The 23,787-nt window shown below is 36.1% G+C and overlaps 1 protein-coding gene across 2 annotated transcripts in view; it reads right to left on the bottom strand.

The window, feature by feature from the left end:
- The window catches only part of EXOC6B (exocyst complex component 6B), a 715,681-nt gene that overhangs the window by 375,593 nt on the left and 316,301 nt on the right, over window positions 1-23,787 (bottom strand). For both annotated transcript variants that reach the window (XM_047743996.1, XM_047743997.1), the window contains exons 9-15: window positions 22,071-22,154; window positions 21,668-21,714; window positions 20,226-20,346; window positions 8,205-8,276; window positions 7,383-7,480; window positions 5,563-5,668; window positions 4,474-4,583 (exon numbers count right to left, since the gene is read on the bottom strand). In XM_047743996.1, the coding sequence (XP_047599952.1) occupies window positions 4,474-4,583; window positions 5,563-5,668; window positions 7,383-7,480; window positions 8,205-8,276; window positions 20,226-20,346; window positions 21,668-21,714; window positions 22,071-22,154 (638 nt within the window). The remainder of the gene's footprint in view (window positions 1-4,473; window positions 4,584-5,562; window positions 5,669-7,382; window positions 7,481-8,204; window positions 8,277-20,225; window positions 20,347-21,667; window positions 21,715-22,070; window positions 22,155-23,787) is intronic.

Below are 23,787 nucleotides of genomic sequence, written 5' to 3'. Positions count from 1 at the left end.
TGTCTATGCTACCTAAAGCAATCTACACATTTAATGCAATTCCTTTCAAAGTACCATCCATTTTTTTCAAAGAAATGGAACAAATCATCCTAAAATTTATATGGAACCAGAAAAGACCTCGAATAGCCAAAGGAATATTGAAAAAGAAAGTCAAAGTTGGTGGCATCACAATTCCGGACTTCAAGCTCTATTACAAAGCTGTCATCATCAAGACAGCATGGTACTGGCACAAAAACAGACACATAGATCAATGGAACAGAATAGAGAGCCCAGAAATGGACCCTCAACTCTATGGTCAACTCATCTTCGACAAAGCAGGAAAGAATGTCCAATGGAACAAAGACAGCCTCTTCAATAAATGGTGTTGGGAAAATTGGACAGCCACATGCAGAAAAATGAAATTGGATCATTTCCTTACACCACACACGAAAATAGACTCAAAATGGATGAAGGACCTCAATGTGAGAAAGGAATCCATCAAAATCCTCGAGGAGAACACAGGCAGCAACCTCTTCGACGTCAGCTGCAGCAACATCTTCCTAGGAACATCACCAAAGGCAAGGGAAGCAAGGGCAAAAATGAACTTTTGGGATTTTATCAAGATCAAAAGCTTTTGCACAGCAAAGGAAACAGTGAACAAAACCAAAAGACAACTGACAGAATGGGAGAAGATATTTGCAAATGACATATCAGATAAAGGGCTAGTGTCCAAAATCTATAAAGAACTTAGCAAACTCAACACCCAAAGAACAAATAATCCAATCAAGAAATGGGCAGAGGACATGAACAGACATTTCTGCAAAGAAGACATCCAGATGGCCAACAGACACATGAAAAAGTGCTCCATATCACTCGGCATCAGGGAAATTCTTTTTTTTTTTTTAAGATTTTATTTATTTATTTGACAGAGAGAGTGAGCAGAGGCAGATAGAGTGGCAGGCAGAGGCAGAGGGAGAAGCAGGCTCCCTGCTGAGCAAGGAGCCCAATGTGGGACTCGATCCCAGGAGGCTGGGATCACGACCTGAGCCAAAGGCAGCTGCTTAACCAACTGAGCCACCCAGGCGTCCCTGTCTCCTAAATTCTTTACAGAAATCCAATTTAATAACTTAAAAACTATGTATGTATATATGTGTGTGTGTATTCTTATTTTTTAAGTCAGGTGAAAGTGCTAGAACATTATTTTACCAAAGCCATTCCATTTATTTGCAATCTTTAAAAAGAATTTTCTTTCAAACAGAAAGTTTTGTGTCCTCAGAATTCATACATATTTTTCCAACATTTCTAATGCTATTCAGCATCTTCCATCCAATGTAAAAGGGGAAATTTTTACAGAAAAAAAAAATAGGAGTTTCATTTATGAGAATAACTACCTTCCAAGCTTCATAAAAATCTCAATACCGTAGGTTTTCCCATTTTAAGAGTCTTATGTTTAAGAGAACTAATTGTTTTTATACATATGATTCTCATATCCCAAATTATAATCTCCCCCATGATTGTCAAAGAGGTCTCCATCACTGCAGGTTCTAAGGCAAAGGTAGCCTAGAAAATAAGGTAAGTAAACCAAAGACTAAAGGCAGCTGTAAAATCTTCCCAAATTAACTATTTTTGTTAATGTTAAACACAACAAAGGGGGTTTTCAGAGTAAAGCTCAAGATATTCAAGCAAGAAAAAGACTTCTGAACAATTTACTCACACTATCCCTTTACCGTATTACCTTTCCTCCAACACAGGATAGAAAGGGTCACTATGCAATGAACTTGTAATATTTTCTATACAGTAACATACGTGACAGTCCCTAGAGACAATTCTCGGTTGTTAAGTCATTTGGTTGTGGTGGTGAAGGTGGGCCTCAAGGGGTTAAAAAAAAGTTTTGGTTTATAACTTCCAAAGATAATCTCATTTCCATGCAACCATTTCTATGAAAACAACCTCATTTTCAAAGAACAGAATAAATTAACTATACAAACCCTATGCTTCATTTTTTACTCAGTAAGAATGATTATCAAACAAGTGACTCAAACTATTTTCCAATTATGTTTACTTTCGGAGTTGCCTGGCATGCCATACATTCCATTCACTCATTCTTTTTTTTTCTTTCTTTTTTTATTTTTTTCTTTAATTTACTGAGCTGGTGCAGGGGATGTTGTGCTGAACAAAACATTAAATGCTTCTGCCTTTCAAGTGGCCTTTTCTAACATCCTGAATCCGTCTCAATTTTTGGCTCCTTTGTTGCTGCTATGTCTCTCCATCATAGCACAACTATCCAACCGTTCAGTCCCTCAGCAAGATTACACACTTCTTGAAGAAGGGACCATATTTTCATTATCTTAATGTCCTCACTACCAAGCATAGCCTGATAAATAACAGTTTACTTATAATGTAAGGTGAATAAACCAGCAGTGAAATAAACAAAGGAGCCTATAGTCTAGTACATACAGAAACCCAAAGACACAAGTAGAGTAATAAAATCTAAGAGGAGTTTTGATAACAGCATCCACAAGGTACAGAAAGAGCACAAAGGAGTCAGTAGATCAAGTCCATTAGGGATGGAAGTGGTCAGAAAGGTTTCATTCAGTAAAGGCATAAAGTGAACCTGGAAGGATGGGTGGAAGCTCGTTAGGAGCACTAACAAGGAAAAGGTAATTTCATGAGGAAAGCCAAGTATAAAATAGCACATTAGGATCAGAAAACAGCAAATAGGTTAGTAGGACTGAAGCACGGAGTGACACGGAAATTGCCTAGGATATGAACCTGGAAAGGTACAAGAAGGACTAGGTCAAGGAGCAGGGGAGGAGGCAGGCAGATAGGGAACTGCATCAGGATCAAGTTCGAACTTTATGCAGTAGACCACCAGGAATCCTTGGAAAGGTGAGCAGAGTAAAGCTAAATCATAAGGTTTGATTTTAGAAGAATCACTCTAGGGAACATACAGAACAGAATGAGAAGAAAGGGCAGATGGTTGGGAAAGCAAAGTTAGACATTTCAGAACAATTAGGAGATTATTTAAGTGGCCCAAGTCAATTATAACTACAATGTGAATGAAAGCAGCAACACTGGGAAGAGAGAACTTTAAAGAAAAAAGAGCTGCAAATTAAAAAAAAAAAAAAAAACCACGCAACAATCAATTTTGTCACCAATTAGGATTAGAGAGACTAATTTACAAATGAGCACTGCCTTCATTTATTAAATGGGGACAATTAACACTTAACACTGTGACAGCTGAGACAATGCATGTAAAACACCAACACAGTAAAGCCAAGGGGTAAGAACTGTAAACATGGCAGTATTCTTTTTGTTGAAGGTGGTGCTGACCAGATTTGAATCCTGGCTTAAACACTTATTCCTGTGTGACCTCAATAAAGTTACTAAACCTCTCTCTGCTCACTTTCTTCCTCTGAAAAATGGAGTATACTTCTAGCACCTCAGGGATTAGTACTATTTTTAGTTTTACAGATGTTCTTAATATATATATGTAACACATATTAATATATATTAATTGTGTACATATATAATATATAATATATATGCAAAAATGTATATATTATATAATATATATTATATAATATACATCCTATATATTATATAATATACAATTAATATATATTAATATATATATAAAGTGTTTAAAAAAATGTAGACCAATACTTGAAACTTTGTTTTTAATAAAAATAGTTAATAGAAAATAAGGAGTTGAAACGATTCTTAGATTTCTGGCTTGGGTGAATGGTGGTATTCACTGAGAGGAGGGGGTTCTTCTAGAAAAGACAATAATCTTTAAAAAAAGACAATCTAAAAGATTATTATTCAGAAAGATGATCATAATGACTATTCCTCTTCAAATTCTTTAAGATGATCTAAAGTCATTTCTCCATATTTCAACACTCACCATGGTATATTTTCATGCTTAAAACCCTCAGTTCATACTGACAATATCTGAGGCTAAAGAACTGTGTCTTTTACTTCTGCATTCCCAGTAAGAAGGATGTATCTGGTACAGAAATAGGTTCGGTACACATTAGTCAGATAATTTAACTTAAAGGAGATGAGGATACCTTCAATAAGCCCAGAGAATATTTGGAAAGAAGAATATTTCCAAGAGATTATACTTTCTACTCCCCTAGTGGCCTTAAAATTTCATTAAACAGAAAGCAAAAATCAATATACTGTTTTCTAGTCAATTCTTACTAATAAAAAAGTGTTAAAATGCAAATCTACAACAAAAATAGAGAATAAGCTAAGTAATACAAACAAAAACAATTTATTTGCAAGTTTGCAACTTGCAAACTTGTTGGAACTTTCCAACTTCCCCTTTTACCATGATTTTATAATATAGCAGGTGCCATGCTGTGAATGGCTAATATTAATACTTTCAAAATCAGAGCGGAAGGGGTTATGCAAAGGTTTTCAGAATATTCATGTGCCTAAGAGTCACAATTTCAACATCTGTTACATTTCCGTTGTTTCAAAGCATACCTTAGGTGAAGATCTTCCGAAAACTTCAGGCAGGCATAAATAAATTCTTTAATTTGGTTGTAAACTTTTGGCACAAATTCAGAGAAAGGAAACTTTTTTGGAAATGGCTGCTGTAAATGCAAGAATTAATGAAAGCAAGTCACAAACTAACATATGCTGACGATACTTATAAGTCAATTAAAATACAAAAGGAATTTTCCTCCACGTTGCAAACTGTCTATTTAACCTCAAATTAGGGAGGAGTCAAGATGGCGGAGAAGTAGCAGGCTGAGACTACTTCAGGTAATAGGAGATCAGCTAGATAGCTTATCTAAAGATTGCAAACAACCTCAAATTAAAGAAAGTGTTTCCAAAAGTTTCCTGATGCTGAAAAGAATAAGATATAAATTTAAATAAATAATAATTCAAATGTCTTTCAACATGTGAAGGGCTTTAAAAAAAAAGTTGTGGTAAGTATTCAGCAATAAAAAGAAATGAATTATTGCTACATACACCAACTTAGACGAATCTCAAAAGCATCATACTGAGTGAAAGAAGCCAGCCTCAAAACATTATCTACTGGATGATTCTGTTTATATGGAATTCTTGAAAAGGCAAAAGTAGATGGATAGCTACCAGATCAGTTACCAAAAACTGGGAGTCAGGGTTGGGAGGAACTGATGAAAAAGGAGCAGCAGGAGGGAACTTTTGGGGATGATGGAACTGTTTCGATATCATTATTGTGGTAGTACATACATGACTCAATACACTGTCAAAACCAATTTTTTGGTTTTACATAGCATGGAATTACATAGCACGGGACAATTTTTACTGCATGTTTGGGGAGAAAATGTCCTAAAACTCTAATGAAAGCAAGTATTTCAAAGTATAAACAACACTAGAACATGCCCAGCAATATTCCTAACACTTCAGAGGTGAAAGGACCCTCAGGTCATCTACTGATTCCCAAAACAGGAACTTCTGCTATTTTAAGCCCCAAAATCTCTGAAGGTGTTCTAGAGGTCTAATGCATTGAGTTGGAGGTAATGTCTTCAATGAAACTGATAAAATGAAAACTTCTGGAGGATGGCAAAGCAAAAGTACTCTTACCTTTTCCAGCTCTGTATCTTGGAATGGGAACTGTCCTACCACCTTTTTATACATGTCTTCACTTGTTACTGGTATAGGACTGTAGTTGTCAGAATCAAGTATGTTTCTAGGAAGAAAAAGAAGGAAGGAAGGAAGGAAGGGTGGGTGGTTAATCACTGTAATGATCACAAGTAATTTTCAGGTAAACTCAAATGGTTGCGTGTTTCTAACCACCCAAACCAATGTTTTCCAGTCCCTATTCTGTTCCTTCCACAATGACGCTACCTGTTTCAGGTAAAAACATCTTTAACAGAAGAGCAAAAGAAAACTATGCTCTGAAACAAAGGAAACACAGTTACAAACATGAGCTCATAGTATCTGAGATTTAAAGAAGAGACAAACTTTCATAGCAACATGTAGAAGCCGTGAGGCAAATGAGTAGTAAACAACAAAAGGATGGATGCTTGCAAGAAAAGCAGAAAGGTTTTATTTGGGGTTTTTCTGTTTGCTTGTTTTTTTGTTTTTTTTTTTTTTAAGATTTTATTTATTTATTTGACAGAGAGAGATCACAAGTAGACAGAGAGGCAGGCAGAGAGAGAGAGAGAGAGAGAGGGAAGCAGGCTCCCCGCTGAGCAGAGAGCCCGATGCAGGCCTCGATCCCAGGACCCTGAGATCATGACCTGAGCCGAAGGCAGCGGCTTAACCCACTGAGCCACCCAGGCGCCCTGTTTGCTTGTTTTTAAAGAAAACATATTTGATTATGTTCTTTATTCTTGTACTAGATCATCTATTCTAACTTTCAAAACTGGCAGATGAGGAAAAGTAAATCCAAATTACATTCATTTACTTTCACCTACTGTTCTGTACTAAGGATGAACTTCCCTCATAGGAACTGGCCCCTTAATGAGACTGGAGGCTCTCTAAAAGCAGAGACCATACTACCAAAATCAAAGTCAAATTTACTGAAGGCGTCGGATCAGGCACTTTCGAGACCATGGGTAGATGATGTTACTAATTTTCAAGGTTCCTACAGACAGAATCCTCCCTTAAATACAACTGTACCATTAGTAAGATTAAAGGAAAAATGTAAGATCTTAAAGTTAAAAGAATCTGAAAACAGGGTAAGCTGATCTGGGGACAGGGTCTTGAGCTAAAGCAGGAAGACCACTTTAAATAAAAGCATGAAGGCTCAAAAGGAGAAGAAACTCAAGTGATCTGACATGGGTTGTGTGCCAGGAAAACAGTCCAAGGAGGTATCTGTCAGTGCGAGGTGTAACAGAGTAGCTCTCATATTACTGTATACATGATGCATGATGTAATAACTAAATAATACACTTCAAACACAGCATTGTAATAGATCTCTTCTCTAAATGTAGAGAAGGACGCATTTGAGGAATCACATGAGTAAGTCTTCAAAAAAGGTTCTCAAAAAAGCCTAAATTATTCAAAGGGGCTCAAAGCTACTACTCTATGAGTGAGCTATAGACTAGCCATAATCACCAAAAAATATATTAAGAAGACACAAGATGATTTGAATGGTATGAACTAAGGTATCGGACATTTATTCAAGGGGTGGGGGGGAGAGAGGAGCCAAAATGAGGTCTGGAACTCTCCACATAGTAGACCTGATACACTGAGATCACATATCTTGGGAGCTTTGAAACATTTCTACAATGTGCATGAATTCTGAATCATAACTTGGATCAAAGCTGGAATAGATAAGCCACACATACTTGTTGCTTATTATATCTGAGAAGACTTATGTATAAACATGTGTATACACACCAGCACATATGTGCACACGCACATACAACCACACCCGACCACAGATCATTTCTCACCTGAAGATACCTGCCCACTTCTTTAGCAGAGTTTCACTGTACTGATCTCTGATTTCCAACAGCATGTCAAAAAGCTGATTTACAGGAAAACCATACACCTGAAACAAAATAAGAAAACGTCTTCATTTTACAGGGCAATTTTTTTTAGGAGAAACATGAGAGAAATCAGGCACTGAAATACATTATCATTCAATTTAAATGAAAACATGACAGCAGCATGTTTCATTGCCACCTAACGTCCAGTACTTATCTCTCAAGAATTAAAAGATACCTACACAAATATTTAAGCCAGTCAGAAAAAAAATAGAAAGATAAAAATTAAAATCAATATATACCATGTACCAGGTCCACAAAGTTCTCCCGGGAACTCCTCATGTCCCCTTAGCAAACTTCATGAGTAGGGAGAGAAATTTGAAATGCTACCCACTTCTAATGCTATCCTTATGGGATATGATTGGTGGTTCAAGTCAAAAATTGTTATTCAGGATAGTAGTTAAAAAACTCCAAAATCATTCAAGCACTGTATCTGAGTTAAGGACATTTTTTAAAAAAAACTAATGTAGTGAGTGGTTCAATTAATTGACTAGCTCCGAGCAAAAAAAAAAAAAAAAAAAAAAGAGGGGGACTGGAACTATTTATGAGAATATAAATTGGTCAAGGGAATGATCAGGAAATGCTATATAAAGATAAGATCTAGCTCTAGGAAAAGAAGAAACACAACTAAGAACTAAAAGGCATTTACTCAAGCTGGGTAGGAGAGGGAAAGATCTGGAGCTGGTGGATACTACCCTAGATCACTCTATGTAAACAGAAGTCACAAACCTGAAGCGTGTCAGCAAATAGCACAATGAGGTTCTTCAAATCCAACACGAGGTTTGGATCAGAGCAGTAAGACTAAAGGAAATAAAAGACAATGAGGAAAAAACATCTTAATTATTTAAAATAAACCTACATTTTGAATTCTTTCAGTGCTTAATGTTTTACCTGGTGAAGGGTCTCTAGAATGGGTCTAACCCTAACCTTTTCCTGGCCCAAGGTAACACCAGATTTAGCCAGGGAAGAGATGGGCAGAGCCTCCCACAAGCCATGATCTGCATTTTTAACAGCTGGAAATTTAAAAACATACTTCTAAATAATTCTTCAGTCAAAAAAGAGTTCAAAGCTGATACTGCAGATTATTTTAGAATAAACAACAGTATAATACTTGATATCAAAGCCTATGCAGTGTGCCTAAAGCCATTTCAAAATACATTTATACTTTTAGAGACAAACAGAAAACACAGAAGATTGAAAATAAATTAAGCACTCAACCCATGAAACTCTAAAAGCCAAAATTAACCATAAGTATATGACAGATCAATTTTGATCAAATGAGAAGGGGCAATAATATAGAGAAGATATGAAAGACTTCATCAATGAAACCAAAAGCTCACTAAAAATATCAATGAAACAGACATGAATCATGAGAGACTATGGACTCTGAAAAACAATCTAAGGGTTTTGAAGGGGCGGGTGGTGGGAGGTTGGGGGAACCAGGTGGTGGGTATTAGAGAGGGCACGGATTGCATGGAGCACTGGGTGTGGTGCAAAAACAATGAATACTGTTATGCTGAAAAGAAAAAAAAATTTTTTTAATTAAAAAAAAAAGAAGAAACAGACAAATCTTGGGCAAACCTGATTAAACAAGAGAAAACAAAGGTAAAGAGCACAAGGAATACAAAGAGAAAATAAACATAAATACAGAGGAAAAGTTACAAACGAGTCCATGTATAATCTCTTATCAATAAAACTGAAAATTGAAACGACATGGAAGATAGGTTCTGTGCACAGGAGTCAAAGATGCATGTCACTATGTGAAAAATGTGAAATTTTGATATTCAAATTCTCTTGATTACAGTCTGGTTCCTTCCTCTCTACTGGATCTCCCAATTCCTGAAAGAGGTGTGTTGAATTCTCCCACAATGGTAGGGTTCATCAATTTTTTAAAAGATTTTATTTATTTGACAGAGTGAGAGAGAGCAAGAAAGCACAAGCAAGAGCAGAGGGAGAGGGAGAAGCAGACTCCCTGCTGAGTAGGGAGACCGACATGGGGCTCGATCCCAGGACCTGAAGATCCTGACCTGAGCTGAAGTCAAGACACTTAACCATCTGAGCCACCCAGGCGCTCCGTCTAATTGAATTTAAATTTTTTAAAAAGGCTATTGTCTTTTTGGTGGGTTAAAACTAGAATAATACAAAATATTCCTTTCTTCTCCCACTTAATGGTTTTCAAATTCAATTCTATTTGCCTTGGAGAATATTGTGATTTCTGCTCCTCTGACTTTATTTTCACTCTTCTAAGGTCACCATAATGTATGAGTAGATCTCAGTAAGCAAACTATAAAACAGCCCCTTTGACATTTCCTGTGATTGCTGACATGCTGAACCTACTCCACCTTATTTTCAGTTTTTTATTTACAATGATTTCGTCTTTCTTTTTTATTTCATGATTCTCACTGGATCATAGGTTTTTGAGGGGGGTTCTTTTCTTTTTTTCTTTTTTTTTTTTAATTGCTTTTCAGTGTACTAGAATTCATTGTTTATGCACCACACCCAGTGCTCCATGCAATACGTGCCCTCCACAATAACTACCACCAGGCTGGCCCAACTTCCCACCCCCTGCCCCTTCAAAACCCTCACTCAGATTGTTTTTCAGAGTCCATAGTCTCTCATGGATCATAGCTATTTTTAATTATTTTACAGTGGTCACTAAATAAGTCATACACTTTCTTCCCACTGTTTATATGAAATAATCCGGACTTTCCATTAAAAAATTTTTTTTAAGATTTTATTTATTTGACAGAGAAAGACACAGTGAGAGAGAGAACACAGGACAGGAAGTGGGAAAGGGAGAGGCAGGCTTCCCTTGCCTGCCTAGGCAGAGAGCCTGATGTGGGGCTCAATCCCAGGACCCTGAGATTTGACCTGAGCCAAAGGCAGACGCTTAACAACTGAGCCACTCAGGTGCCCCTAAGAAAAACTTTTTAAACATTAAGTCTCTCTCCTTCTGTACAGATTCTTAATAGAGTTAAACTTTACAAATAATCAAATACCAGCTAATTAGATTTATCTGTAACTGTTGTTCATTTTTTGCACACATTTTATTTAATCCTATCCCATCTTATATTCTGGATTTCTCATTTTTTGTAAAATGCCAATAAAATAGGATAAAGATTAAACTTCGAATCTTCATATGTTTGAAAAAGGCTTTCTTCTGCCCTTAAACTAAAATGCAAAATTTCTGACGTGAAAGAATTATGTCCCATCCTTTACCCTGCTTGACATTCAGTGCAGACTTTTGACTACAGGAATTCAGTCTTTCTTCATTGCAGGGAAATTTCCTTCTTTTAATTCTTTAATTTTTAAAGTCCCCTCCTTTGTGACTATCCTTTCTTTTGAAATCTCTATTAGATATAATCAAAAATTAGTATCAGGTATCCATCCATGTTTCTTAAACTTTCCTTTCACATTTTCCATCGCTTTGTTTGGTCCGTATTTGGGGATATCTATTATGTTTGACTTTTTATTCTTGATCACAGAATGATAGGTAGTTTTATCTGTTTGATCTTTGAATTAAATTTCTCTCTTCGGGTAATCAGAGATTTCCAAGAAAGCAACGTTTATCTTGGGCTCATGTGCTTCTTTCTCCCTCCTTACTACATTTTTTAAAAATTGTGAGTACAGTATACCTCAAGAAAAAAAATGAACAAAACCTATATATACAAGTGTACCAGACAAACAAAAAGGAACAGCGGAGAGCATGTGGGACATTCCCACATGCTCTCCTCACAGCTCCTTTCCTCCCTACTCACAGAAATAGTATCATGACTTTTATGATAATTACCTCCATGTCTTTCCTTAGTTTTTTGTTTCTTTGCATTTTTAACTTAACAGACTTTTTTTTGGAACAGTTTCACATTTACAGAGAGTACAGAGAGTTCTCATACACTCTGCACACATACACACAGTTTCCCCTATTACAACACCTTGCATTCGTGTAGTACATTTGTCACAAGAGATGAATGAATATTCACAATTATTAACTAAAGACCATAATTTATATTAGGGTTTACTCTTGTTTTTGTGTATTTTATAGGTTTTAACATATGTATAATGACATATTCCTCCATTACAGTGGCATGTTTCAAAGCCCTAAAAATCTCCTGTGCTCTAAGTAGTCCTCCCTCCCCGAATCCTAGCAATCCCTCATCTTTTTACTGGCTTCATATTTTTGCGTTTTCCAGAATGTCATATAGACGATCTTTGAACTGGCTTAAAAATATTAACAATCGGGTTGAAAGGTATTTATCCTCCCCAAAATAAAACTATTCAGATTTTGACTGTCACTGAATTAAATTTACAGGTCAATTTTGAGAGAACTGATACCCACAATAAGATTTCCAATCAATGAACATGATACAACCCTCAATTTTAATTACGTCTTCTTTAATTCATTTTAGTCTCTCAGTAACATTCTAGAATTTTTCTCCATGAAGGGCTTAAACATCTTTTGTTAGGTATAGCGCTATTACTTTTTATTTAGGCTAACGGTACAAATTTTATCTTTTAAAAATTTTAACCTTTCAACTTTTGCTCCAGTTTTATAAAAACAAATGATTTTGTACAATAGTTTTGCATCCAGGAAACATGCTAACCTCTCCTATCAACTGTAATAATTTTTCTGGAAGTTCCTTTAGATTTTCAACGTACAAAAATATATCTGCACAAATAGCAATTTTGTTTCCTCCTTTCAAAGGTTAACATGCTTTATTTATTTATTTTTCTGTCAGGACAGCACTGGATATGACTTCAAGTACAAAACAAAATAGGAGCAATGGCAATTAAATATGGTATTTGTTATGGGTTTCTCAGGATGTCTTTTATCGGTTTAAGGAAATTCTCTTACGCTTCTAATTTCCTAAGAGATTTTAGCATAGGCTTACGGTGTGCTTCATTAAATGTTTTTCTGTATCTATTGAAGTTATTTAAATTATATAAATTTTTGTCTTTTAATCTACTAATGCATTAAATTACATTAATAGACTTTGTAACACTGCACCAAGTTTGCATTTGCCACTATAAACTCTACATATTAATGCTATTTGTAAGTTGTTGGATTCTGTTTTCTAATATTGATTTAGGACTTCTAATCTCTATTTATGAATGAGACTGATCTATATTTATGAGTTTATGCAATTATACTACCCTCTTCCGGCTTCATTATCAAGATTACATATACTTCATAAAATGAGTTGCTGTTTCCTCTTTTCTGTTCTCTGAGAGTTTGTGTAGAATAGGAATTGAAGACAAAATTCCCTATACCAGGGGCTATCTTTTTTTTTTTTTTTAAGAGAAATTTGGGGTATATATTTTTTTAATTAATTTTTTTTTTAAAGTAATCTGTACACACAACATGGGGCTTGAACTCACAACCCGGAGATCAAGAGTTGCATGCTCCTAAGGACTGAGCCAGCCAGATGCCTGCTGGAGATTTCATTAAGGGAAAAATTTTGACTACTTTTTCTTTTACTTCTGAAAGGAATAGTCCCTTCCAGCTTCATGTGGGGAGGATACCATATTATACGCTTTCTATCTTGGGTGGCCCCAAGAGGTTGTCAAAATCAAAGTTCAAATTGTCTGGACTAACAAGCGACCTCAGGGCAAAGGCAGCTCAAGCGGTTAGCCCATCTCTCAGGCCTCTCAACTTCCCTGGATCTGGCTTGCTAATTCCTTAATATCCTTACCAAGCATTTGAGAACTATAGAACATTTTATATGGTATATACACAAAAACACAGCATTGTTAGTAGTTTCCAGCTGAAAGGTTGATATGTATAACCTAGTCTCCTATATTCCTAAAACCAGGAATGATTATTACTTTGTAAATTTTTCTCCAAGTCCATGAATTATTTGTATTTGCTAAAGAGCAGCACTGGTCCATTAGTTTCCATTATCTTCTATTTGATGTAATTGGTTTTCCTCAAATATTTTATGACTCTTGACTATCCACATTTTCGAATGAAGGACTAGGATGATTAATATGGATAATTTCCAGAAGTTGTTGACTCTGTAAATTTAAGTCTGTTTCCCAAGAAAGTGACTACAGGCTCTTTGTAAGGGGACAGGGCCAATGAATCACTTTGTTCAAAAAGTAGCACAAGAGAACTTCACTGATCATACTATTATCTCTTTATATAGATGATAAGCTTGGGCAAAGGAACTGGGTAAGCAGCTGGCTGGCTAAGATTTTTGGAAAGCAGACCTCTAAATAATTTCTTTTATGATTTCTCCCAGGCCCATTCCTGCTCATTGTATGTGTTAACTCTAAATTTAGAGTGTTCCTAGATTCTATTTGGAAGAATATCTCCTACTTTGACAATACCTCTTTCTACCATATTTAACGTAATATTTTCTTGCCTCAGGTTCAGTTAATTTTCTGATTTCCTTTGTTTTCTAAGTTCAAGGAAATTTTTCAAAACTTCTGGTCTACAGATGGTACTTTGTAGAATTTCTCTTTTTATTTTGTCTTTCCGCATGTTATTTGATTAGAAGAATTTGGTTAGAAGATCTAAAAGACAAGTATACTCAGTATACCCTTTTGACTCAAAAAAAAACAAAATACACAAGCGGGATGTGTATGGACATGGCGTGGGTGTGTATAAAACCACTACCACGGTACACACTGCTGTCTACCTATGACATCAGACTAAAATGTCCAATATTTAATATCTGTAAAACATGAGATTTTTGCCACACAGTATTACATTGTTCCATAATTCTGAGTACCATTTCAGTATTATTCCTTTCAGTATTATCAGATGATGTTTATCATATTATTAAAAACTATATTAGTAGATCTTCTAATACTGAACCATTCCTGATACGAACTCTCCTTTGCAGAAGCAAATTATACTTTAATATACTGCTAAATTTGAATTCCAAGCGAGATGGACCATGTAACATCTATAGTGTTTTGAAATCAGCATTGCAAATACTGTACATATTAATACCTGAAACACTATAGCTTTCAAAATGTTTCCAATTTATGCAATGACTAATAATTCAATCAGAAAAAGAGTAGTTTTAAATGTAACATGGAATGTGAGAAAGATATATAGATTTTTGATAAACAAATAACAATCATTCAGATACACTGTTTCTTTTTGAGATTTGTTTTGATGTTTGGGTTTGCTCTTATTTTGGTTTGCTTTGCTGGGTAATATGATACATTAAATAAATAGTGTCATGAAATAGAATTAACATTTGCAGCATCAATTACTCTTGTCTCATAATAAATAAAATGACTGTAAATGTATGTGGTGCTGAGTTATGTTTTAATAGCCTTGTTGAGATATAATTCTCATACCACACAACTCACCCATCTGAAGTATATAATTTAATGGCTTTAGTTATTGTATATTCACAGACACGTGCAAACATAACCACAGTCCATTTTAGAAATTTTTTTTTTTTTGCCTCAAAAAGAAAATGCATGTCATTTAAATTATCCTCCCAGCTATTCCAAGCCCAAAGCAAACATTAGTCTACTTTATGCCTCTACAGATTGATGTTGAAATATTGGGAAGAAAAAAGTATTTTGTTATGTATTCTTCAATTCAGAAAAATACGCAATAGATCTACAAAGTAAAGCTCCATGAAGATTAATTTTCTCGGGGCGCCTGGGTTGCTCAGTGGGTTAAAGCCTCTGCTTCGGCTCAGTCATGGTCTCAGGGTCCTGGGATCGAGCCACGCATCAATCTCTCTGCTCAGCAGGGAGTCTGCTTCCTCCTCTCTCTCTCTCTCTCTCTGCCTGCCTCTCTGCCTACTTGTGTTCTCTATCTGTCAAATAAATAAATAAAATCTGGGCGCCTGGGTGGCTCAGTGGGTTGGGTCGCTGCCTTCGGCTCAGGTCATGATCCCAGGTCCTGGGTTCGAGCCCCGCATCGGGCTTTCTGCTCAGCAGGGAGCCTGCTTCCTCCTCTCTCTCTGCCTGCCTCTCTGCTTACTTGTGATTTCTCTCTGCCAAATAAATGGATGAAATCTTTAAAAAAAAAAAAAGAAAAAGAAAATAAATAAATAAATAAAATCTTAAAAAAAAAGATTAATTTTCTCCAGAGATATACACTTTAATCATTAGCATACTTGGAAAGTATCTTGCTCTTCCTGACATCAAATACAACTGCATGATGGAGAAGAGAGGACAGTTTCCTGCTGATCAGATCTGGCGTACGCTCAAATGTGTAAGTCACAGAGAAAAAGGTACGAACCATTACTTTACAAAACAGAAATTGCTTGCAAGAAATCAAAGTTTTCCAAAAGAAAAATGGCTTTTCCCAGGGAAATAATAAAATTGATGAAATCATTGATATGGACAGATATAAACAAAATCAAGGACTCCTCTCCAGAGAATACAGTAATATTTGTTAATAAATATGATTGGGGGGGAAACTTTCCTCAAAATATTACCTAAAAAAACCCATAAAACATCAAAAATAGGATTTAGATGAAAAGCACACAAAATACTTTACCAAAACATGTAAGCAAATAATTGAGAAAAATGCATATATTCCTGGTGACAAATAACAGGTACTATACAATATGTCAATTAACTGCATTTTAATGTATAGATTCACTGCATAATAACACTATAGTTCAACTGGGGGGAGGGGTGTTGTAAGTGGTGAAAGGGATGTGACCAAGTGATTCTCAAATTAATCTGGGAGAATAAGAAGAATGTACATGGTTAGCATATATTAAAAAGAGGATTTTAGAGAACATACACGTTCAGTGGAAACTATGCCATACTACTATATCAATTATAGTAATCAGGTCAATGTCGTATTGGTTCAAGACAGAGAAAATGAAGAAAAGGAGGGGTGAGAATCTAGACCCCAGTGACAGAGCTTAGTATTTACAAAATATATTATTATATGATAAAGGTAGCCTCCAAAATATGCTAGGAAAAAACAGATGTTATGGACTAAATATTATGCCCCCCATATTAGTATGTTAGACCCCTAAACCCCAGTGTAGCTATATCTGGAGATGGAACTCCCAGAGATATTTAAGGTCAAAGGAGGAAGGGCCCTGATCTGACGGGCTCGGTATCCTTATAAAAGGAGTAGGAGACACTGGAATGCACACTGAGATGAGGCCATGCGAGGACATAGTGAGAATATAAATCAAGAAGAGAGTTCTCACCAGAAACCAACCACACTGGCACCCTGATCTCAGAATTTCAGCCTCCAGAACTGTGAGAAAATTAATTTCTGTTGTTTAAGCACCAGTCTATGACACTTCATTATGGCAATCTAAACTGAATAAAATAAGAGATTAATACAATAATGTTATTGGAAGTGATGAGTCATTTTAAAAAATAATTAAAGACAGACTCCAAGGAGTGCCTGGGGGGCTCAGTTAAGCACTACCTCTTGGTTCTGGCTCAGGTCATGATCTCAGGGTCACAAGATCAAGCCCATAGCAGGCTCCACGCTCAGTGTAGAGTCTGGTGGGGATTCTCTCCCTCTCCCTCTGCCCCTCCTCCCACTTGTGTGCATGTATGCCCACTCTCTTTATCAAATAGATAAATAAAATATTTTTTTAAAAAAAGATAGAATCCTGGGGCACCTGGGTGGCTCAGTGGTTTAAACCTCTGCCTTCAGTTTGGGTCATGATCTCAGGGTCCTGGGATTGAGCCCCGCATCGGGCTCTCTGCTCAGTGGGAAGCCTGCTTCCCCCTCTCTCTCTCTCTGCCTGCTGCTCTGCCTGCTTGTGATGTCTCTCTCTCTGTCAAATTAATAAATAAAATCTTTAAAAAAAAAAAGCCTTCACACCCTATACTAAAATAAACTTTTTATGTCTCTGATATATATGTAAAAAAGTAACTGTACAGAAATACTAAAATAGGGACAAATAACTATATATTCTTTGGAACAAGGAAGACATAAATTGTCAAGCTAAAAATCAATATATTTACAAAAAATTTTAAACTTCTGTAAAGCTATGGAAAAGAAAAGTTAGAGACACATAAAATTAAGAAAAAATATTCGCAGCCTATATACCACAACAGAGATTAACATTCAAATTAAAAGCTAGCATCCATTTTTTAATTAATAAATAATAAAATATTTTTAAACTATAAAATATAAAGGCAGTGCATATGAACAGGAAATTTTAAGAAGATATACAAATAACTAAAAAAGAGACTTCTAATTTCAGTATTAATCAAAGAAAAACATGTTGAGATACAATTTCTGACACATTAGGAATGATTTTTTGTTTTTATTTTTTTTTAAGATTTTATTTATTTATTTGACAGAGAGAGAGATCACAAGTAGGCAGAGCAACAGGCAGAGAGAGAGAGAGAGAGAAGGAAGCAGGCTCCCTGCTAAGAGGGAACCCTATGCAGGGTTGGATCCCAGGACCCTGGGATCATGCCCTGAGCCAAAGCAGATGCTTAACTGACTGAGCCACCCAGGTGCCCCTCATTTTTTAAATAAAAATAAGTAACAAGTGGTAGTATGTACATAAAAGTGTAAAAAAAATTTTCACGTCATAACATAGTTACAGGACTTTTTTTTTAAGTCTCAGAACAGGCAGGAACTTTTATATTTTTAAATATGCCAGACTTTATTATGACAAAAGAATAAAATGGTAAAAGTGTCAGATGAAGTCCTAGGTCACATACAAGCAATGACAGAAATTTTAAAATTAGATAGATATACAGGGCACCTGGGTGGCCGAGCTGGTTAAATGTCTGCCTTCGACTCACGTCATGATCTCAGGGTCCTGGGATCCAGCCCCACGTCAGGCTCCCTACTCAGTGGGGAGTCTGCTTCTTCCTCTGCCCCTCCCCTCTGCTCATGTACTCGTTCTCATTCTCTCTCTCTCTCCCTCAAATAAATAAAATCCTTTTAAAAAGATCAATATATAAATAGGCAAATATTTAAAATTTCTAAATACTAAAAAAGAAACCATAAATAAAAATAAAAGGAGAAAAACACTGGAAATATATTCAATGACATATCCTCTTTGGTTTCAAATTCATATAATAACCAAAGTCCTACACCATGCCACTTGGATAACACAAAGGCAGAGTAATCATATCCAAAGGAAACTGATGACCTTACCACTCCAAACCATCAAAGGGAAAGAAACCATAAACCTAGGTATTACCTTGATATGCGTTTAACGTTACATTTTATATTTAATCCAATACAAAATAAAATTAATCTTACCACCTAAAAATCTCTCCAATTCATCCACATCTTTCCACATCTACTATTGCCCTTGGTCCAGCTGTCATTATCTCTGGCCTGAATATTAGACTATCCTACTAATTGTTCTACCCACATTCTTTCTCATCACTCATCCATAATTTAGCCAGAATGGAAATCTGATCTTCTCACTCCAATTTACCCTACCCCCACAGTGAACACATACACACTCCATTCAACCCAGTGCTTAAAACATCAAATAAGTCTTGAGTAATACGACATCTATCTACTTTTTTATTTTTACTTCATACCATGCCTAACTTTCTACGTTCCGTGTTCTGCCCACTCTGAATATTTTTCAAGTCCCTAAAATGGCTACAATCCCATCAATTACAGATTTTACACATGGTATTTACTCTGGAACACTTGCTGATGGGAGAGAAAAGAAAGCTGAGGTGTCACGGATTACTTAAGTTTCTAGCTGGCACAACTAGATGGATACTAGAGCCATTTACAGAAATATTCTAGACACTAAATTATCTCCTATTATTAACTCCTCACTATCATTCCTCAAACAGTTCAGATAGAAAAGTACCCCCAAAGCCTGTGTACTACCATCTCTTATACCTAGAATTCCCTTTTAATTGATCTTTCCTTAAATAGTGTCTCCTTGATCTTCTGATCTCAGAATGCCACTTCTGATCAACTAATCAAAACTAGGCACCCTGTTGTCCTAACCTATCACTGTTTTAATTGCATTATATTATCACTATCTGATATTATTTATTTGTTTATTGGGAACCTCCCCAATGAAAATAACTTTCTGAGAGCAAAGACTTTATCCATCTAGTTCACAGTTGTATTCCCACTGCCAACACATAATCAATGTTTAAGAAGTATTGGATAAGTGATTAATTCAGAGCCAACATTATCTATCTGAAATAAAGCAGATTATCATCAAAAATTCATGCTTTGATAAAATATATCAAAATCATGGGAACTCACAATTAGGTAACTTATTGATATGTTGTATGCATTTTTTTTTTCAAAAAATAAGAATAAAACTGTGAACTCCAAACCAGTATTGATTGACATTATAGAAGGCAATAGAGAGTAGTGGCTGAGTATATGGGCTCTGGAGTCCTGTCTCTGGATTCGATTCCAAGTTCTACCACTTACTGTGTAACAATTAGTCTGGTTACTTAACCTCTCTGAGATTCAGTTTCCCAGACCATAAGGTAAATATAATTAATAATACCTATACCTTATGAAATATATATGAAGTGCATATACCAACCCCTGACACAGAAGATTCCAATAAATGTCAGCTGTTGTCTTTTTTTGGTTTGTTTTTGGGGGTTTTTTGTTGTTTGTTTGTTTTATTACAGAGAGCATCCAAAAAAAAAAATGGGCTCAGTATTAAAAAGGATGGCAATTTGAAGTGGCTACTTCCACATGTCTTTGAGAGAGATAGCTGCAAGCAGGTGATTCCACACAATACATCCTTGCTGATTTTAAAGCAGTACAACACTGACCAGTACACAGATACTCAGCAGTAAGTGAGAATATCTCGCGGGTGTTTTACGTACCGAGTGGGTGCGGAGTGCCGCGATGGTTTTTGAAAGTGCCATTTCCCAAAGTTCATCAATGTAGGCTCTATTCACTAAGCCCTGGGTTGTATGTAAAATGTGATCTTCAACCACAAAAAAACTAAGATGAAGGAAAAAAAAGAAAGTACAGAAATTACAGAAAAGTACAGAAAGTTCAGAAATTACGGGTTGACTACCATCTCTGGGGTCTCACAAACATTAAGAGTGGCCACCAAATTCAAAGTTAATAGTCACTTTTCCTTAAAGAAAGCTACTAGGTGTTGTAAACAAAAATCACATTTCTTGGACTTAGAATTTTGTCCAACCACTTTATAGAAATCAGAGTCCCATTTCTATTAAATGTTAACTGGGTCAGCAATTTAAAGGGGAAAAAAATATTTATAGGTAAGGGAAGCTAATTCAACTATATTAAAAACGCCAGGCCATTAAGACATTTTAAAAAATTAATCAATTTTTTAAATTAATCGATTTTAAAGAGACAATGAAAGCTGAAACACACATTTTTATAAGAACCACACATACAAAATATCAAAATGATTCCCTTTATATGGACTTACTCATTATAGGGTTGAAAAGTTTTTTTAATAAAGGTCAAAAAAATGCACACTTATTTTTTAACACTCTGTTGTAGCTTTATTGTTGTGCATTTACAACGTATCATTAGCTCCCTTGGCTAAATGTTCATACTAAATTAATTCTTTAAATAAGGAATTCTTATGATATATTTTAATCAAAACTATCAAAAAAAATCTAAAGTCTGAAATAAAAAAGCAATTTCATGGAACAATCCAACTCCTTTCCCTTTCTTTTAACTTCGAGGTCATTATTTTGCAATTAGAATAAGCTGCCTATATTTGGGGTGTTTATTTGGGAAATGCAATTCCATATTAGTATATATACTCTAGATGATGGTGGCAAACTCTATAGCCCATGGGATGAATCTGGCCCACTGCCTGTTTTTATAAATATTGTTTTACTGGAATACAGCCACGTTCACTCATTGATGTATTGTCTATAGCTGCTTTCACATTGCAACAACAGAGCTGAATGGTTGTGACAGACACCGTATGGCCTGGGAAGCCTAAAATACTTTACTAGCTGGCCCTTTTAGAAAAAGCTTGCCAACTTTTGCTGATTATTTGGTTCCCTCTTACCAAGAATGGAGAAACCAAACATCAAGGGTAATAAAATTACAATTCAAAGTTTTTTCTCCCTTTCTCCGCCAAAACTACTCTCCAACAATATAACGCTGAAACCAATAAGACATTCTTTTAAAATTATCAGAAAGTCAAAAATAAATCTCAAGAATTTAAAATAAAAAAAGAAAAAGAATTTCCCAAGGAAAACTTATTTTTCCAAGTCTCCCGAATCTAGGTGTTCAAAGTGTACAAATTTAAATACATACACACATATATACCTACCCTACAATTTGATTAAAATACTTCCTGTAGCCATCTAAAGTTTCATGCTGCAACAGAGCAAAGAAGAAAAAAGTTATTCTTTCTATTTTGATACATTAAGACAAAGTTAAAATCAATTACTTGATTTCTTAAGACTCAGTTCCCAAGACCTAGGTGAATATAACAATAGTACCCTACCTTATAGGGTTACAATGAGGATGAAATGATATCATTCATCCCAGTACTTAAAACAATGCCTGATACACAGCAATCAATAGATGTTAGCTACTATTTTCCTACCGTCACATCCACCAAAAATGATCTCAGAGCGAGTTAAAAAAAAAAAAAGTACCTATGCAAAATAATGAACAGGCGCCAGAGAAGACAAGCGAAAAACTGAGGAGAGTTAAACTGGTGATCCTACCATGTTAGATGGAGGCTGGAGCACCAAGCGGGCCTGTTTGCGCCTCTGTTTTCGGTAGTAGTTCTCAAATGTTTCCCGGGCACCCTGTAAAATAAACAAAAGGAAATGGGTTGACACAATTTGACCAATTATTCTAGTATTTCGTGGGAAAAGAAAAGCTCCCAAGACCCCACATTTCTCAAAATCTGCTGTTTTGACAATGATAATAATCATAGAAAAAAATAAAATGACATTACCATTTATTGAGACTTACCTACAAATCCCATAAGAATGGATACAAAAGATTCTTAAGAGGACACTACAGAACTCAACCACCAAACACACCAAAGCTGGTTGCTCAGTCAACTGTCACAAATTCACAAGAATGAAGACAAACCAACATTCTCAAAAGAGGAGTTGAGAAAATGTTCCTTAAAACCTCACAGAACATTCCAGAAGAAAAATGTTCAGAATGAAAAACAGTCTCAAATGAATCATGAGCAAAGGGCCAGAGGGAGGCAGGAAAAAGGCAGAGAACAGTGAATCAGTCTTCCAGCTAGCATATAATCAAGCACAGGATTAACACCAAAAAGGAAATTCTTGGTGCACAGTTTCTTAAACTGAAAGGTGCTTCGGAGAACCAGAGCTGGCTCATGAGCTCTGCAACTGGGCTGAACAGCAGCCTCTCAAAATTCATGTCCTTCCTGGGATGTCATAAAGGGACCTTATTTAGAAATAGGGTCACAGCAGATATATTTAAATTAAGAGGCAGTCACATTAAATAGAGTAGGCCGCCCCTTAATCCGATATAACTGGGGTCCTTAAAAGAATAGGAGAAAAGACATAGAGATAGATACACAGGGAGAACATCCTGTGACAACACCGGCAGAGACTGGAGCCCCGGTCTGCAAGCCAAGGACACCAAGGATTGCTGGCCACCACCAGAAGCTGGGGAGAGGCCAGGAAGGATGCCCCCCAAAGTCTCAGAGGGAGGATGGCCTTCTGACACCTGCTTTTGGATTTCTAGTCTCCAAACCTGGGACCGAATAAATTTCTGCTGTGCAAGCCACCCAACCCGTGATACTTTGTTCCAGCAGTCCTAGGAAACCAAGATAACTCAAAGCTTTTAAAACATGATGCCCCCAGGGGGCGCCCAGGTGGTTCAGTCCATTAAGCTTCTGCCTTGGGCTCAGGTCATGATCCCAGCGTCCAGGGATCCAGCCCCCCATCTGGCTCCCTGCTCAAAAAGGAGCCTACTTCTCCCTCTGTCTCTGCCGGCTGCTCGTGCTGGAACTCTGTCTCAGTCAAATAAAGAAGTAAAATCTTTAAAAAAAAAGAAAGAAAGAAAGAAAGAAAGAAAAGAAAAGAAAAGAAAAGAAAAGAAAAGAAAAGAAAAGAAAAGAAAAGAAAAGAAAAGAAAAGAAAAGAAAAGAAAAGAAAAGAGAAGATGCCGCCTAGGACTAAATTCTACTCTGAATCCAAGACCTTTCTGAATGAATAAGAGTAGAAATGGGGAGACAGCATGTATGGTGGTTAAGAGCACCGATTTTGGAACCGGTGATGATTTCATTCAAATCGTGAGTCTGCGTCTTTCTAGCTGTATAACTCGTATGACCAGCTGTGTAACTTTCACTAATTTACCTTCCACCATATAAGTCTTTGGCTTTCACTAACAGATGTGCTATGGTGTCCTCATCCGTGGAAATGTCATGTTCATCATTGTCATGAGGATTCAGAT

This window comes from Lutra lutra, chromosome 9, assembly GCF_902655055.1.
Source record: "Lutra lutra chromosome 9, mLutLut1.2, whole genome shotgun sequence".
Taxonomy (NCBI): domain Eukaryota; kingdom Metazoa; phylum Chordata; class Mammalia; order Carnivora; family Mustelidae; genus Lutra; species Lutra lutra.
Note: the sequence above shows the minus strand (reverse complement) of the source record. Positions and strands in the feature narration are given on the sequence as shown.